The sequence below is a fragment of the Argiope bruennichi genome, chromosome 6 (assembly GCF_947563725.1).
Source record: "Argiope bruennichi chromosome 6, qqArgBrue1.1, whole genome shotgun sequence".
Lineage (NCBI taxonomy): Eukaryota > Metazoa > Arthropoda > Arachnida > Araneae > Araneidae > Argiope > Argiope bruennichi.
This window is the reverse complement of record NC_079156.1, coordinates 60272905-60290675: the sequence shown is the minus strand read 5'-3', so window position 1 is coordinate 60290675 and position 17771 is coordinate 60272905. Positions and strand designations below refer to the sequence as shown.

The window sequence follows — 17771 nt, the reverse complement described above, 5'->3', positions numbered from 1 at the left end:
TCTTTTTAAAATTAAATAATTTTCAGGGGAAAACACCCTTGCCATTTTTTTTCTTTACGCACTAACTCAGCAGGGTAGCGATTGAAAAATTTTTCTTGAAGAAAACGAACAATGTGGAAAGTAAGGTTTAGAAATATTATAAAAATTTAAACATAGATAAAAGTTTTAAAAAATACAAATTTATTTTCGGTATCTCGATTTTCAAAATTTTTCATTCAAATCAGAGAAGAAACTTCCTAATATTATCCTTATAATGTGCAATAATTGTAAGTAAGTTGACAATGAAATCACTGACCTTCATACACCCAATCAGGAACACCATTTAGTATGACGTCATTCTCTCCATTCGTAGTAAGTGGTCTTGGCTTGGTGAGAGCGCTAAACTGTGGCATGTAGAACATGTTGCTGTCCCTTACAAAGACCTGTAAAAAAGTAAAAATGAACACACCTCTTCTTTTAAGCACATATATTGAAATGGATATTATTTCTCCATAATGTAATGGTGATATAATTTGGATTGTAGGTTGCAATCTAAACTTTCCTTAAAGTAATTTACACTTATAATAATTTAAAAATGATTTTAGAATAATATTGTTGCGAATATATAGCACCGTTTTCTTGCTATTACTTTAAATCCTGTTGTTACCGTTGAACCATAAAATTACTTTTAAGTTTCATGCATTTTATATTTTCTAAATTTTGTTATGATTGTAGATTTCATATTTTCTAAATTCTCATTTATTGCAAGTAAATTTTGTTCTATAATTTTATCGATACTGTTAGGAATTTTAAGATATGGCGAGTCTGAAAGCGTCTGTTGTATCTGCTTGATTTGTCTTGTCTGTACTGACTTTTACTTACTACTCGCATATCTTATTTGAACCAGTCAGTTTTTCCCCTCTAATTTGGTTAAGTTTATCTAATATATTAATATAATAGTTGGAAAGAGAGGAATATACAGATTTTTAATATATGCTTAGAGCAAGAATTAAGGTACTATTTAATTAAGAACAGAAATATGGAGATTCTTTTGCTGAATTCCATTCCCAGTTCAGTTTTTCTTTGGAACTTTACAACCATCAGAAGCAAAAATACTAGAGACACGATTAACATCATGTAGTACTTAGATAATTGTTAGGCAATGCATACAGATCTTCGAAGTTGAAAAGTACCAGAAAAGTTATTTACAACAGTTTGCTCAGTATATTATTATCCATAAGTCAAAGGAAAATTGGAGGTTTATGAGCAGTTCCCAGTTTTAATCAATGTACTTCATATTGCTAATTCTTTCTCTAACATTTTATAACACTAATGACTTGTGTTCACAAATTGCATGCATATAATAAACTTTAAAGTCACATACAATTTATATCGAAAAAACTATTAAGATGAAATACCGGAGTGACGAGTAATAGCTTGAAGCACATTGGCAGTACTTGTGCTCTGGACACGAACCTCCCGCATCAAACGTGTCTAGCAATACATTTGCGGCACTTTTGCTCAGATTTTTACCCAGAGGTCAAAGGAAAATAAGAACGAATCAGTAAAATTATGTGCAAAAGGTCAAAAGGAGGGAAAGTCAAAAGGTCAAAGGGAAATAGGAAGGAATCAGTAAAATTCTGTGCAATAGGTCAAAGAGAGGGAAGATCAAAATGTCAAAGAGAAATAGGAAGTAATCAATAAAATTTTGCGGAAATGTGTAGCAAATGATTATGTTCAGTACCCAACTGCTATCAGTGTATTTCACTACGCAGATCGTTTCCCAGATTTTTAAATAATATCTTGTTCGTCACAAATACACGCATACAACTAGCATTAAGATCAATATATTCAATTTATGTCGGAGAAGTTATTAATGGCGAAATACAAAGAAGCGATTATGATGGCATCACAAGTCACAACCCCAAGTCAAGGGATTTTTCTCTTACTAAAATGGCAACAGAAAAGTTTTGAAATAATAACAATGGATTTTCATTTAAGTTACAAAAGAAACGTGTTCTTTATAGTATAATAATAAAACATTTGACCTTATTTGACGAGTCTCACAATTAATGACTTGAAGTGCATTGACATCAATTGCGCCTCTTCACACAGATCCCCCCACCACATCTAAAAATGTCCGGTCGGATATTTGCGACATTTTAGATTAGAATTTCCCCCAAAGGCCGTATGAAAATTGAAATGGAATCAGAGACAGTGGTCATAGCTTGTCATCTATGTACTGCAAGCTAATAATTGTTTTCCCGGCATTTTGTATCCCTAATTGCTCCTCCAACACAAACCGGATGCGTTTAATGGTCTGAACTAGTCTCCATCTCTTAAAACGCTGTCTAGGGTGGCAAAAATTCCATTTGCCTACTTAACTCCGTAGCACATGTCCTGTTCGTGTCCGAATTGCACTTAAACTTATACTCAATTAACTTCATTTCAATTGAGGACATATTCTGAAACAAATTTTTAATTTCCTTCTGAATTGTGTTTAAATTTTCTATCGTTGCATGCAATTGTTTTGAATAAACCCTTATTATACGTTAAAATGCTTTATGTGAGGTATATTATGATGTATTATGATGATGATTAGGTGTGTGCCAAAAGTGGCGCTACACCGGTAAAAAGGTCATAATTAAAATTAAAAAAATTAAATTTAAATGGCTGTCAAAGGACTAGCCATTCAAAAAAATAAACCTTTTAAATTAGGAAAGACAGGCAATTTAAACTAAGAAAACAGAAAAATAAAAAATAAAAGAAAATAATTGAAAAAGAAAAGAACGAATATAAATAAATAAATAAAAAAGAAAAAGAAATTTTGCCAATATAAATATATTGGCTCAGTCTCAGGTCCTCATCCATGATTAGGAACTACTGACTAGAATTATGTTATTTCACTACTAAGGAAAAGGACTTTTGTTGAATACCGATTTTGCATTCATCTTAGTGCTTTAAATGTTAATGCTTTTATAACAAAAGCAAACTTAAAATGGGAGTCTACCATTGTCTGGGCCCTTTAAAGTATGCATAGAGCGCCGTTAACAGTAGAGAATATCTTGTGAGTATAAGAGAAAAAATGCAAAACGAACTCATTTTTCTGCAGTGTATATGACAAACTTCGAGTTAAAGTTATATTTTTTTTTAAAAAAATTCATATATTTACTTATATTTTTGAATTTTCATATAAAATAGATTGGCAAAGTACTTATCAAAGAAAAATGTATCAATTAAAAGCCGAAAATCTTTAAAAATTTGAAGAAATAAGGGTTTAATTGGACTAAAAATATAGGTATAAAGCAAAACCCAAAAAAATTTTGAAGCTTATTAAATTTATTTATTCAAAATCGTGTAAATAAAACTTGTAATAAAATATGTTATCTAGTTCCTGAACTAAGCTGTAATTAAACTGAATAAGCTGAAGTTTTACCCTGTTTTATGCTGGTTATATACTGAGTAATACATTATATACTGGATATAACAGTCTGTAGATTGTTATATACTAGATTTCGACTGATAAATAACATTAAATTTTCAATTTTTTTTCTTATTATTTTGCATTAAAACAACTATAAAATCTTTTTTAATGAAACAATTACTTATTCTGTAATTCAGGAGTTACAAAACGTAATGAGAAATTATTAATTAAATATGAACAAAATAAATCTGTATTGGGTTTTACTAAAATTTATAAAATAAATATAACTAGTTTTAATTTAGTTTTACGAGTAACCAAAATAAGGATAGTAAATAAAATCTTCAATAGAAATTGTAACTATTTACATATTTCAACAGTGTTTAAAGATGAAAGTAGCATTAAAATATATATTATGCTAAAATAAAAATCAATATAACTTCCAAAAAAACTCTTTAAATGGTTTTTTTTTCATAAAGAAAACTCTTTAGAAATCAAGGATATTGAATAAACAAGTATTCGATACTTTCGCCAAAATTCGGTCTTTAACACAAAATAATGTATTTAAGAGTTAAATCATCATTTAAACATAGACAGAATCAAAATATTTTAACACATTCAGATTTCTGAGATTGTAATAATCATGTTTATAAGACAAACATGCTATTCCAAGTCTACCAGATTAAGAAATAACCGAGGATAAAGATCGATGAAAATCAATCGATACAAGATATTTCCGCCAAAAATCGGTCTTTAGCATAAAGAAAGCAATGCATTTAAGAATAAAATCATCCTTTAAACATTGGAAGAATCAGAATATTTGAACACATTCAGATTTTTGACATTGTAATAATCATGTTTAGAAAACAAACATGTTATTCCACGTTTCCTAGATAAAGAAATAATCGACGATAAAGATTGATGAAAATCCATGCAATCTCTTTCGATACAAGATATTTTCGCCAAAAATCGGTCTTTAACATAAAGAAAACAATGCATTTAAGAATAAAATCATCCTTTAAACATTGGAAGAATCAAAATATTTGAACACATTCAGATTTTTAACATTGTAATAATCATGTTTAGAAAACAAACATGATATTCCACGTTTCCTAGATAAAGAAATAATCGACGATAAAGATCGATGAAAATCCATGCAATCTCTTTCGATACAAGATATTTTCGCCAAAAATCGGTCTTTAACATAAAGAAAACAATGCATTTAAGAATAAAATCATCCTTTAAACATTGGAAGAATCAAAATATTTGAACACATTCAGATTTTTAACATTGTAATAATCATGTTTAGAAAACAAACATGATATTCCACGTTTCCTAGATAAAGAAATAATCGACGATAAAGACGAGGAAAATCAATACAATTCCTTTTGTGACACAATATTTTAGCCAAAAATTGGTCTTTAAAACAAATTAATGCATTTAAGAATAAAATCCTCCTTTAACCATTGGAAGAATCAAAATATTTGAACACATTCAAATTTTTGACATTGTAATAATCATATTTATAAAACAAACATGTTATTCCACATCTCCCAGATAAAGAAATGGCCGACGATAAAGATCGATGAAAAATCAATGCAATCTCTTTTGAGACACGAAAATAGAAATGTATCATTCGTCATAATTCTCCTCGAAGAATGACAAATGTCTTCGCTTTCACACGAGTGTGGGCTCTTCGAACAGATACAGATAGCTTCAAGTGGATTGCACCGAGTCTAGCAGAATGTTTCATTGTCATCGTCGAGTTAAACTCCAAAAAGGAGAAGAAAAAAAGAAAAGAAAACGATCGCGAATAGTATTAGGATTCCATAAATCAGAACTTGACTGCTCTGATCGTTATTCTGGGTAATGAAAAATAATCGATCTGGACGTTTCGTCGCCGGTGAGGAATTCTGGTGTGAAGGCCAGAAAGTTTGTTTCACGGAAGTCTATTCAGACGTGCCAGTTTAGCAATAAAATAGATAAGATATTTTATAGCTGATTGTAGATGACATTTTTTATTTTCTCGTATACGAAAGCTACAAAGCGAATGTATATACTAATTGTCAAAAAATTCGAGAATTTGGTGAATTTTACATTCCAAACCTTCCTAAATTTAAAAAAAGATGCATTTTTGGGAATTATGCTTGTCTTTTTGTTATGACGATAGCTCAAAATAGACGCTTTGACGTAGCCGAGTGAAATTTAGTATGTGATCTTTACATACTAAATAAATTTTGTAATTATAAAATGTTGAACCAAGTCCCTTAAAGGTTGACCATCTATCTGCCAATGCTTTGTAACGCATGTAAATACGATAACTGAAAATTTGATAGTTTTAGCATCTAACTTACGGATCTGTGGCGAATTTGCGATGAGCGAGGATAGAACCTGGGACCTTGGGTTCGCAGCTCGCAGCCCAGTAACATGACCATGATACAAAAGCAATTGCTCGGGTAGCGCAGCTGTTAACTGGCTTATAAGCTTTCACCACAGACTCTCCCTACAGTGAGTCGGAGGTGAGTCGGATATGGCTGTTGAGGGATGATTTATCATGGCTGTTGAGTTTAATGCGCCTGTACCCATTTGAGTAGCGCCAAGCGTTATGGCGAGCGTGTTTGAGTGAATGGTTGCTGATGCTGTTGCTGCGTCAAGTGAGCCTGTCGACTTCGGATTGCTGCGTCAATTGAATCTCACGACTTTGGTTTTGCTGTGGGTAGATGGCGCCACAATAGCTGTACGAAGGTTGATGGTTCATCGTCCGAGGTCACCAATGTGGTGGATTGTTATGAGTGAGGATAGAACCTGGGACCTTGTGGTTCGCAGCCCAGTAACATGACCATGATACAAAAGCAATTGCTCGATTAACTGGCTTATAAACTTTCACCACAGATCCTTAACAAATTTTGAAAAAAATCTGTCTAAAATATTTTCATCTATGGATCTTGAAAAAATGCTTCATTTTGCATTCATGTAAATGAAGCAATCCAAAAAGACAACGGTTTAAATGAAGAAAATTTGGTATCTGATATTACAAATGAAATTATTGTTCTATATCAAACTTTGATTTACAGCCGGTTGGCTAAAAGGCGTCCAAAATGCATATTCTGTATTCTTCATTGTACTACGAATCAAAAAATTCCCATGTGCAGGATTTAAAAAAATCTGAGCACTTTGATTTTCATGTTCTTTATCTAAAGTCCACACTCTTTCCGACATGCAAAAATAACGCACTCGTCATAGAATATGTGTGAAAGCTTTATGGGAACCACTTCTGTTGGTTTACTTCTACATGTAGGAAGTATATTATAATTAACAAAAAATTCAACCACGAGATTTTACTTTACCTTAATGTTTTAGGCTTAAAGGAGTCAAAATTTTTTGAAATCATGCTTACACAACTGCTGATCATGCTGATAACACAGAAAATCGCATTCAACTAGACGGGTGCATGATCATGCCCCCGCATGTGATCTGATCCCCATGTGACTCCGCATTTGATGTATGATCATATGAAAAGATGTCCAGTTTTTGTGCTCTTAACACCACTCTAAACAGAGCCACCGATGGACAACTTTCAAAAGAATGCAACATTCAAACCGGTGGGTGAGTAGGCCACATTAGTGAAGGCATCTGACCACAGTAAACCGCAACACTTGTCGCCCTGTTGCTGCACACAGTTGCTAAACAGTGGCAGTTGCTGACTAGTATCGGGCTCTTTTCTCCTTCAGGGCGATATATCGGTCATCGACTGCAGTTGTTTACTTAGGGCGGCCACCACTAACCATTCTAACAACTGTACCTATGGTTTGGAAGGCTTTCGAAGCACGAGAAATGACACCTTTGTTGATTCCGAACTCTTCAGGTACACTGGTCTAACTGCGCTCCTTTTCCGACCATTCTTCCACGTTTGAAGTTATTTAGGTGATTTCTTCTACCCAAATTTCACGAAAGAACTCACTTGTACTTGCAGCGAATATCTTTACTTTGTACTTTGCGCCACCATTCTTCCTTTCATTATAGTATTGAGCTGCAAAACATGCGCCGACTGTGCATGTTTTGCGTATACTCACGTCGCCTATGATGTTTTGTTCCTCACATTTACATACGCACCACCTTTCTACTGAATTGAGTGTTCACTGTACTGATGGCAATAACCCCTTTTATGCAATTTCATGGCTACCTGCTTAAAATTTACATTGTTGCTTAAGTTTCGCACACCAGTGTATACATATATATACACACAGGAAAAAATGTCCTTATGATTTCCAATTTGAGGGGAATGTCAAGGATTTTTTGAACTCAAGGTTCTTAACCTCCAGACATAATGGTTGAATAGAGTAATGGTATGACAATGAGATTACTTAGTAAGTTGTTGTGCTGGATAATTAGGAAAGTAAATACATTATTAATAAATCGGATTGTCCGTATGACTAGGAGTACATGCCTTATTATTAAGTTCCCAAACAAAACTTTCTTCTATATTTCATAAAATCTTTCTTCCTAACATTATAAGAAAGATAAAGCAATTTTAATTACTGCAATTGCTCTAAATAACCCAATATTAGGATTTTCCCCTATATTAGGATTTAGGATATGGTGTGATGGAACATAAAAATATAAGAGAACAAAACGAATTTATTACTAATGCTATGCCCGATCAGAGTTACTTTTCAACATAATGACCATAAAGATTCAGGCTTTTGTCACATCAGTGAACCAGTTTTTTCTGTGCCCTTTTCGAAAAACGTTATCGGCAGTGATGTAAGATGAGCCTTAACATACATTTGAATCTGGCCATTAGTACCATTTTTACCTCGCCATTAGCTTGGAATTATTATTTTAGCACCCTTGCCAGTTTATTCAGTTTAAGGAAGAGATGAAAATCACTCAATTCTAATTCGCATTTTCCAGGAAGAGAGCAAAGGTTCATGATTTTCGCAACAGAATGTCTTGATCAAATGATTTGAAAAAACAAACAAACCCCAAATGATACTATAATCCCAAACCAATCTGCCAAAATTGAAATTTTGAAGGTTGAAAATATAGACGCTATTGCTCTGTATTTCTTCCTTAAGGTTGGGTGGTTGTGTGGGTTTTAATGGCGCAAAAGCCATACCTGACCTTACTGCTCCAAATGTACGGTAGATCAACGGGACCACGGTGTTAAAACGTATGGTATTATATATACATAACACCCCTCCATGCCCCTGCGACTATAATCTTGACGATTATTCTAACATTTGGGTGGACAGAAATTATATATACAAGAAACTAATTTTAAAACATTTTTTAATTCCTTATAATAAAATCTAAAAATAATGAAACAGATTTTAGCAAAAACATACTGAAGATACTAAAAGCAGTATTATGTTACATATAGAACATGTTTGAAATGTTTGGTGGGCAAAGAACGAGTAAAATATTGTAGACGTAAAACATGTTGATAAAATGCTTAAAATACGGCATATATGAACAAATTTCTAAAATCCACATATAATCTTTCAATTTAGGTTAAAAACTGCGAAAACAGGTGGAAATGAAACTGATAATGTTCTGAAAAATGGTTGTAAGAAAGCTACATGTTTTTATATTTCGTGGATTTCTTCCTTAAGAGAAAATTCAAAGAATGTTCTGACGAATGAAGAGTTTAAAAGGAACATTGATGCCAATCTTACGTCACTGTCAATAACATTTCTTCAAAGAGTGGAAAAGAAACTTGGTCCACTTTTATGACAAATGCCAAAACTTTATGAAGATTATGTTAAAAAATAATAATACTTAAACATAATATTTCATAATAAACTCATTTTATTCTCTACATTTATCTTTTTTTATTTTTATGGTTCATTGGAGCTTAAAAATAAGGGACCTTCATATATGCTTTATTGTTATAGTCAAATTAGACTACGAAAAATAATTTCGAATATTATTTGATTGCATAAATGAGAACATAATTTTTTTTCTATCGTAATTTTGGAATAATCGGTTTTGTCGTTTTGTCTCTATTGAGGAAATCTCACATGAATTGCGAAAAAATTTTCTCACAGAAATTTATTCATTATACCAATTGGTAATGAAATGAATTCAATATTCTAAAGTTTCTGTATGTGACATTTTTCCTTGACAAAAAGCGCTGTTAGTTAGTGGTATTGTTATTGGAAAAAGAAAAGAAAAAAAAGGGGGACTTTTTTGTGCAATTCCACTCTACAAGCACAATATTAATAATAGAAATAGCATAAAATAAACAATAACGAAGATAAAATAAAATGGTGCATTGTTGAAATGGATACTGTTAATTCCGCATTAAAAATAGTATAATTGGAAATATTTCAATGCGAGACATTCAGGTGCAGAGTTTTCAATTGAAAAGAAAAATTTCAAATACAATATCACTAGAAAACGATGGTTTTTGTAGGTGGATCATTAGCGTGGGTCTTTTGACGATTGCTTTTCAATTTGACTGCGCTGTTGAAAAGCAGCAATAAAAGATTTCGTTCAGTGTTTGTTCAATATAAAAATTTGTCCTTGATTTTTTTATGTTATTTATTTGAAGAATCATTTGTAGCTTTGACTGATTTTATCTTTAAGTTTGAATTAATGATAATGTCGTAACTTCTCAAGAAAACATTTTCATTTAACAAATCAAGATGGCATTCAAATCAAATCAATCAACATGTGACACGGTATTTAAAACGCTAAAATTTTCGACTTCGCATGAAATTTTATTGCGATGTGAACAATGGAATCTTATTCAAGTGATAAAAAATGCAGTTAATTAATTTTGAAATACGTTTTGCATCTTGCTAACAATCAATCGTAGAAAAACTTGCAATTAGATATTAGATGACATAATTTCATATATAATAATTTTATTATTCAAATGTTTGTATTTTTATTCACGTATCAGACGATTATCTTTTTTTTTCTTTCTCCTATACTAAATATGGAAAGAGAAATTATTCTAATAATCAAAATAACTAATCTCAATATTTGAATGAATCCCCATGCTTTAAAGCTCCCTTCTTGGGTTTAGTTATTACGATTATTAGATACCAAAAACAAGACAAGTAATATTTAATATGTAAAAGTTCAAATGAATTTCACCAAAAATTAGTCTGTCTGCTGGTCTATAATTGTAGTTGTGAGCACGATATGTTTCAAAATTGTAATAATAATCTAGCTTTATCTTGTATTGAGTCTGTAATATTTCTTTTCAACGTAATTTATTTCCTGATAAGAAAGGAAGTTGTACAGATAGCTCTTAACGGATGCTGAGTGGATGCCTCGCTATGACGATAAACTAGACGACGAAGTTAGCAACAAAAAAAGAAGGACCCGGAATATTCGAGAATCTTTACAGTAGTTCCATTAGATAGCAAGATACTTTTCCAGGACTCTGTTACCAAAAGAAAACTAACGCTCAGATACTATTCTGAGCTCAACTCCTCTGCTGAATATTTAACGCTTAAGTATTCAGCTGGTGAGTTAAGCTCAAGCTAATAGCTGAGTGTTGCTTCTCTTTGGAGTGCTGTTCTTCTGCAAATTGTCTGAGCGCTGTGTGCTGTTCCAGTTGTTTAGAAGCAATTTAGTGTTTGTGTGCCGCTGTTTACCGGAAATGTTTGATCATGTGTTCGCTTCGATTTTCTTTTATCTTTGTGTTTTCTTGTATAAGAAAGAGTCGTTATCCTTTACTGAGTCTATTGGGATTTTTCGCGGTACACTTACTGAACGTATTTTGTTTTTTAGCACTGTTTCTATGGTAACCCTTGAATTCACAGAATAATAAGTTTGTTAGTTAATTTGGAAAATTATTTCTCTGGCATCAAATGTAAAAATAATCAAAAGGTAGATATTAGAACAAATCGTAATTCAATGAAATATCTCTTAATGGTGTCAAGCATAACATGAATTCCCATGACGAGCCGAATAAGAGAACTAAATAAGTTTATAATAAACTTAAGATGAAAGCAAACAGAAGTCATATATATACAACAGAACATAAAAAATTACAGCAATTAAATGCCTTTTGAAAAAAAAAGTAACTCCAAGATTAAAAAATAATTAGGGATTTAATTAAAAGATAATTTTAAGTTCACAAAAGTCAATATATGTTTACAGTGCAGTTAATTAATTCAAGTTATTACTTAGTAAACAATAAAGAATAAAATAATGTCAATACTAATTATTTTAAAGCAATAGATCTACAGTTGAAATAAATTAGTAGTAATGAAAAATTTGACAATGTAACAATATTTTAGAGTCTTTTAATATTGGATGAATGATATTTAGAATAAAAGCAAAAAATAAAAATGGTGATTAAATATATTTTGTTTCAAAACGCAATAGAAAATCAAAATCGACAAGCACTTATCGTGAGGAACAAGTTAAAACAAAAACAAATAATAATACTTCGTAGAAAACCCATTCTCCCATTATCCAAATGTTTTAGACAAATAACTGGAAATGTTCTTTATACTTTAACACTTAATAATAATGTTTTTGTTATCAGCTGCAAGAGATAAAACCATCGCCACGTGTAAGTATCAATAAAATAATGCTCTTTAAAAATCGTCTGACAATGCATTTTTCATTTACAAGTTAAAAGGAACTGTCAAACACATCTGCAGATCTCAAAAGATATTCGTGAACTGCGACCAAAATGGAAAGAGAAGAAAAATATTCTGTTCAGTAGAGAAGTTTTATTATAAATTGTCTGGGATTTTTTAAAGATAGCCCAAAACATTCGTTTTAGGATACTGCACATTGCTCTTTTAAGAGGATTTTTTTTTCATTAGAAGCATAGTTTGAAAATAGAGTTTTCATAAGTTTTTTTTATATATTGATTTAGGCTTTTATATATAGTTTTCTATTGGTAATTTAGATTTATGTTTGATTTCAATATTTTAGCAATTTTTATTTTTCTTTCTTTTTAGAGATATCTTTGAATGAATATTATGTAACAATTTAGCATAGTTTGAAGATACAATTTTCATAAGTTTTTTTTATATATATTAATTTAGACTTTTATATATAGTTTTCTATTTCTAATTTAAATTTATGTTTAATTTCAAAATTTTAGCAATTTTTCTTTTTTTTTCTTTCCTTTTTTGAGATATTTTTGAATGCATATTATGTAACGATTTCCATGGAAATCTAGTGGAATTAAAAAAGAGCAATTCATATCAATGTTTCACTTTGAAAATATAAGAGATAAATTTCTACATATCCCCATGAAACAGAATTATGAATTGCTTCAGAAACAAATTGTTTAATAAATACTTATAAAAACAAGATAAATGGAAAATAAATAAATGTTTTATATTAAAAATTGAATAAATATTTTTTATTCTATTTCAATTCAATATATTATTATTAAAATTATCAATATATTATTCAATATATCATTATTTTTAAAAAGAAAAAGTATTAACCCCGTTTTAGTACAAAACTGCGTCGAAAATCAAAGTAGTGAACTTTATATAATGAAAAAAATATTTTTTTAATGAAAATAGCTTTATTCTACTTCATTTCTTAATATGTTTTATATTTTTGTTGTTTGTATAACTATACTACTGATGTAATTCACTCAATGCTAAAATATTTTTATAATTCATTTTTTGAAGATATGGAAAATAACTTTTAAATGAAATCGAGTATCAAAAATATCACTTCTGTTTAGTATTTTTTGAAGTACAGTTTCTATTTTATCTTTACTTATGTACGAATTTCGACACATGTGTTCAAATCATAAAATACATCATGAATTCTACATAACATTAAAAATTAGCAGTACAGATATGTTTTCAACAGTAGAAGTAATCTATAGATTCAGTTATTAACCTTAGTCGCATCGGTAAACTCACATCCATTCCTTGATTTTTCAGGTGACAGTGATTTATATAATAGCAATCATGTGATTACTGATACTACATTAAAATAACTATATTCTTTTACTTTTACTGGTCGTAATAAACTGAATTCGAACCTGGTAAGTTGATGAATGTAACGCAAGTATGGGAAGAGGTCAGACAAATCTATGTAGATAAATTCGGAAACGGAAAGCGTATCAAAATTTGGCAGATCTACTTACCTTTCATTCCTTGATAACATACTTTTGAAGCTATATCACTAATGAGATGTAGTTAAAATTTGGACTGAATTCAGCACAACTGTACTTATAGCAAAACTGTTATTTCTCTCCAGTTTATTCACCGTTTCACATTATTATTTCTCTCAGAAAATGAACTGGCTTGTCTTATGTCAAAATTCAGCCGCCAGCTAATTAGATTTATTTTAAAAGGAGTAAATGAAAACTTTTCAGTATTTTTATTTTATTATGCACAAAGAATAGTATTTATAATTGTAATAAATTCAAGTTTTATATTTGGATGGACTCTATTCAATCCTTTTTACTTCATCGATTCTTCTATAAATCCAAGAAAAACTATTTTTATTTTCTTGTGTACGAAGTAGAAACCAAGTACTGTAGTCATCATTTTGATATATCTCGGGATTTAGATATATCTCCACGTATCAGATCGCCACAAGTCCGAAATATATATATATTTAAAAAAAAAAACATTTTGTCTCTCTGACTGTGAATGCTTCGAGCTAGACAAATGAAATATGGTATATAGTTTTTACATTTCATCTATAGATTTCTATCAAATTTTGAACAAATTCCGTTCAGAATCTGTCTGTCCTGCAATCCGAATATAAGTTTAGCACGATAATTAAAAAACAGAAGACCTAAACAGATAAAATTTGGTATACATATTTGACCTTTAAAATATAGATATGTATCAAATTTGGAACCAAGTCTGTAGGGGTTGGTCATCTGTTTATCTGTACTTCCAAAAACATTATACACAAAAATGAATTTGCTTAAATATTATATGTGAAATTTGCTCTATGATTTCGTGACTACAATTGTAGTTTTGTATCGTGTCCAAAAAGGCGTCCCAAATAGATATACACAAACTGATTAATCGCCAAAAATGGTACATTAGATTTTGTAAAAGTGCTAGATTCACACCAAAAATCTATTTTTTGTAATGATCTTTCTTCAGGTTTATAGTTTTGTGCAAGGGGAGGGGGAGTAAGACATTTTTCCATTGGAGAGCATTTGTATTTTGAATCAAATCCGTCCAGGAGTAAAGTGTCTTTCAATCATTCTCGTAGTTTATGCGCGTTAACTTAAAAATGTAAAAAGCTAGTTAAATGAAATTTTGCATGTGGACTTGACATCATAATATGGGATATAGTAAGAATTTTATGGTAAGAATCTCTTTATTATATGACAAACTAATTTCAAAACACATTATATTCCATTCTAGAAACTTGAATAAGGAATATTTAAGATAGTTTTAAACATAAATCATACCTATAAAATGTGATGTCGATAGTTAAATTGATTTATTTCAAAATAATATAAATTTCAAATGTTTGATTAAAGTTACACTTTCATAACAAATGTATTTTTCATTGCACCATTTCAAAAATTTATGTTATTTATATTTACTTATTGTGTTTAATTTTTTTTTGCTAAACTACTTACTGTTATAGAATTTAAAATTTCGTGGTCTTCTATATAACGGAAAACATAAAATTCCATAAAAAAAAAATTCCTTCTATATTCAATTTTTAGATTCCCCAAAGGAATAAACTTCAGACATAAAACAATAATGTTTTGTGTTTCCCAATAAAATATTTTAAATCCTGCAGAAGTTGGCCACAACTTCGGTAACGGTTTAGGAAAAAGAGACGTCGGGAAATTTATTACTTTGGAGTGGATTCTACCAAATTTCCTCTTCTACCAGATCCCACGATTCTTTCGTACGCTGCATAAAAAGCAAACTATTTTAGCTTTAGTTTTTCTTGAGACGCTTCTGAAAAGGATTGAAATCAATTGCATTTCTTCTCAAAGGGTTACTGGAATTCTTTTTCTAAAACCGGAAATTCCGAATTCTTTCTGTAATTCTTTAAGGATTTCCAGAACAGATGAAACTTGTCCTTTTTTTTCCCCTATAAAGTTTTTCAGCTTAGTAGCATGCGGTTTTCTTCGGGTAAAAAAATAAATAAAGATACAAGAAATGCATACTTTGAATAAGGAAACTTAAACTTTTCGAGCCTTCTATTATAACGCCGGACTAGTTTACGGCGATAAATATTCTTGGTAAACATTTAATGCAAAAATCACTCACCGAACTTTTTGCAAGATTGAATAGTTGCTTTTTTTTATGGTATAATGGTAAGAATAAATTTAGCAAAACACTTTCTAAATGTGTATTTATTTTACTTGTTTTCTACTTTTCAGTCTTTTAATTCGTAATTCATTGCTATAAATGCAACCGAATTTAGAAATCCTATATTTTCTTTAATTCACAACTAGATGGCGCCACTCCTATAAAATGGAAAGTGTTAAATTTTGTGACTAACTATACGAGTAACTCAGTTTTGGTTTATCCAGTTCATATATATATATAGACAAAATAAGACAACAATACGCATAAAACCACACACACACACACAAATCTTTTCTTCTGTCAGGAAAGTTTAAAAATTGGAGTCCTCAAAATTCATTGGTCAAATTTTCTTAATTAATTTTTTAAAAATATATCTCGAATATGAGAGAGAGCAACTAGCAGTCGAAAGGGTTAAAAAATCTCGGTGAATTGCGTTTTAACACTTTAGAAAGGTGTAATATGAAAATGTGCCAAAGACATACTCAAAAAAAGCGAAATGCCTCATGTGTAACTATAATTCAATTACATTCATGATAAAATTATGCATCAGACGTAATTATGTAACTAAAAGTTGACAATTATTTCATAAATTTCATTTCCATCGTTTATAATTGTATTGAAGCACTATGTATTTTTATAGCCAAATTTCATGAATCCTTTTCGCAACAGACAATGCATTGTTACGGAAAATCTTCAAAATTCTTAGAGTAGATTGCACAGTGAAAAGTCAAATAGACTCAATAACAAGTAAAGACGCTTTATTATCCACAAAAACCTGAGTGCGCAATAGCAAAGCACAGTTGAAATATTTACAAGAACAGCTCTTGCAGTAAACAGCAGCATACAAACAGCAAATCCCTATTGAACAACACAACAACTCAAAGTACTCAAAGAAAATACCCTCATCTACTAGCGAAAGTTGAACTTAACTGACTTTATCTCTCGCCTTTTGATAGTTTCCATGATATGGCAAAGAATTTCTAGATGGATATCGTATCTATGCTCCTAATCAAGATATTGCTAAATTAAACGTCGCCGAATTTGCTGCAGAGGCAGGAGAAATCTGTCAGAGCTACTTTTAAAACCCGCTTTCTTACTGCAAAAAGAAACAGTATTACAAATTCGCAACAATTACAAATTTTGAAATTGGTAGAGTCGGAATTTTTACTTCATCGTATGTTATTATATTTGTCGAAATATTCGTCTTGAATATTTTGTTAAGTCACCATACTTTAGACATTATTGAATCCAAAAAATCCTTTGCTATTTTGTTTAGTCACTGCAAAATCACATTTATCCCTATAGATAAGACAATAGAGGATTCAGTTACTAATCTATTAATGGGGTGGAGAGTGATTTTGTGTTTAAACGTTTAGAATTAACGTGATAATTCGTAACGTAGTAATATTGTGAACTTAATGTAACTTTTCTGTACATGTCCTTGTTTTGCCTTGTTGCATAAATTATGAGTAGGGCCGGGATAGCCTGGTTGGTACGGCGTTGGATTCGCATCCCTTGGGTTATGAATTCTAACCCCGACAGCCGAAGATTCTCAGTGTGTGTGGTGACTGGCGCACGTATAAATCTGTCGTGTTGACAAAGTCTTCCATGTCGAGAGTAATACCAGTGAGGGAACTGGTTCAGAGGTGACCGTTCTCTCTGACTCAGGTTTAAATTACGATCTGTGGATGAGTGAATGAAATGCATGAATGAAGCCCTCCCCGTAAAAAGGCTTGTGACGTGTGAGTAGCTAAGTCGTACTATTGGCCCTCGTTGACGCTAATGAAAAAATAAGAGACGCTCATTCGGCTTAAATCTCTGACAGATAACTGTCAGCGGGCTTGTAAAGTGCCATAAGTCACAATAACACATAAATTGTGAATAACAAATGAGCGATGTTAGATGTGACGTTTTCGCGATGAAACCCAAATTACCTAATCTGTAAATATTATCTATCAAAAAAGTTTTTTTTTAACTTAATTGTTGTCTAATTTAGTCGGTAGTGTACTGTAAAAAGAACAGAAATGAGCTACTGAAACTAGATTATTATTTAAACTTTGTGGGAATTGAATTTCACATTTTTAATTTGATTATCCTGATTTTTACTAGGCTTTACATAAAAA

The 17771-nt window shown here is 30.9% G+C and overlaps 1 protein-coding gene across 3 annotated transcripts in view; it reads right to left on the bottom strand.

Annotated features, from left to right (window-relative positions):
* LOC129972751 (inactive dipeptidyl peptidase 10-like) overlaps positions 1 to 17771 on the bottom strand; it is a 471231-nt gene that overhangs the window by 73398 nt on the left and 380062 nt on the right. For all 3 annotated transcript variants that reach the window (XM_056087000.1, XM_056086999.1, XM_056087001.1), the window contains one exon: positions 296 to 422. In XM_056087000.1, coding sequence (XP_055942975.1) covers positions 296 to 422 — 127 coding nt within the window. The remainder of the gene's footprint in view (positions 1 to 295; positions 423 to 17771) is intronic.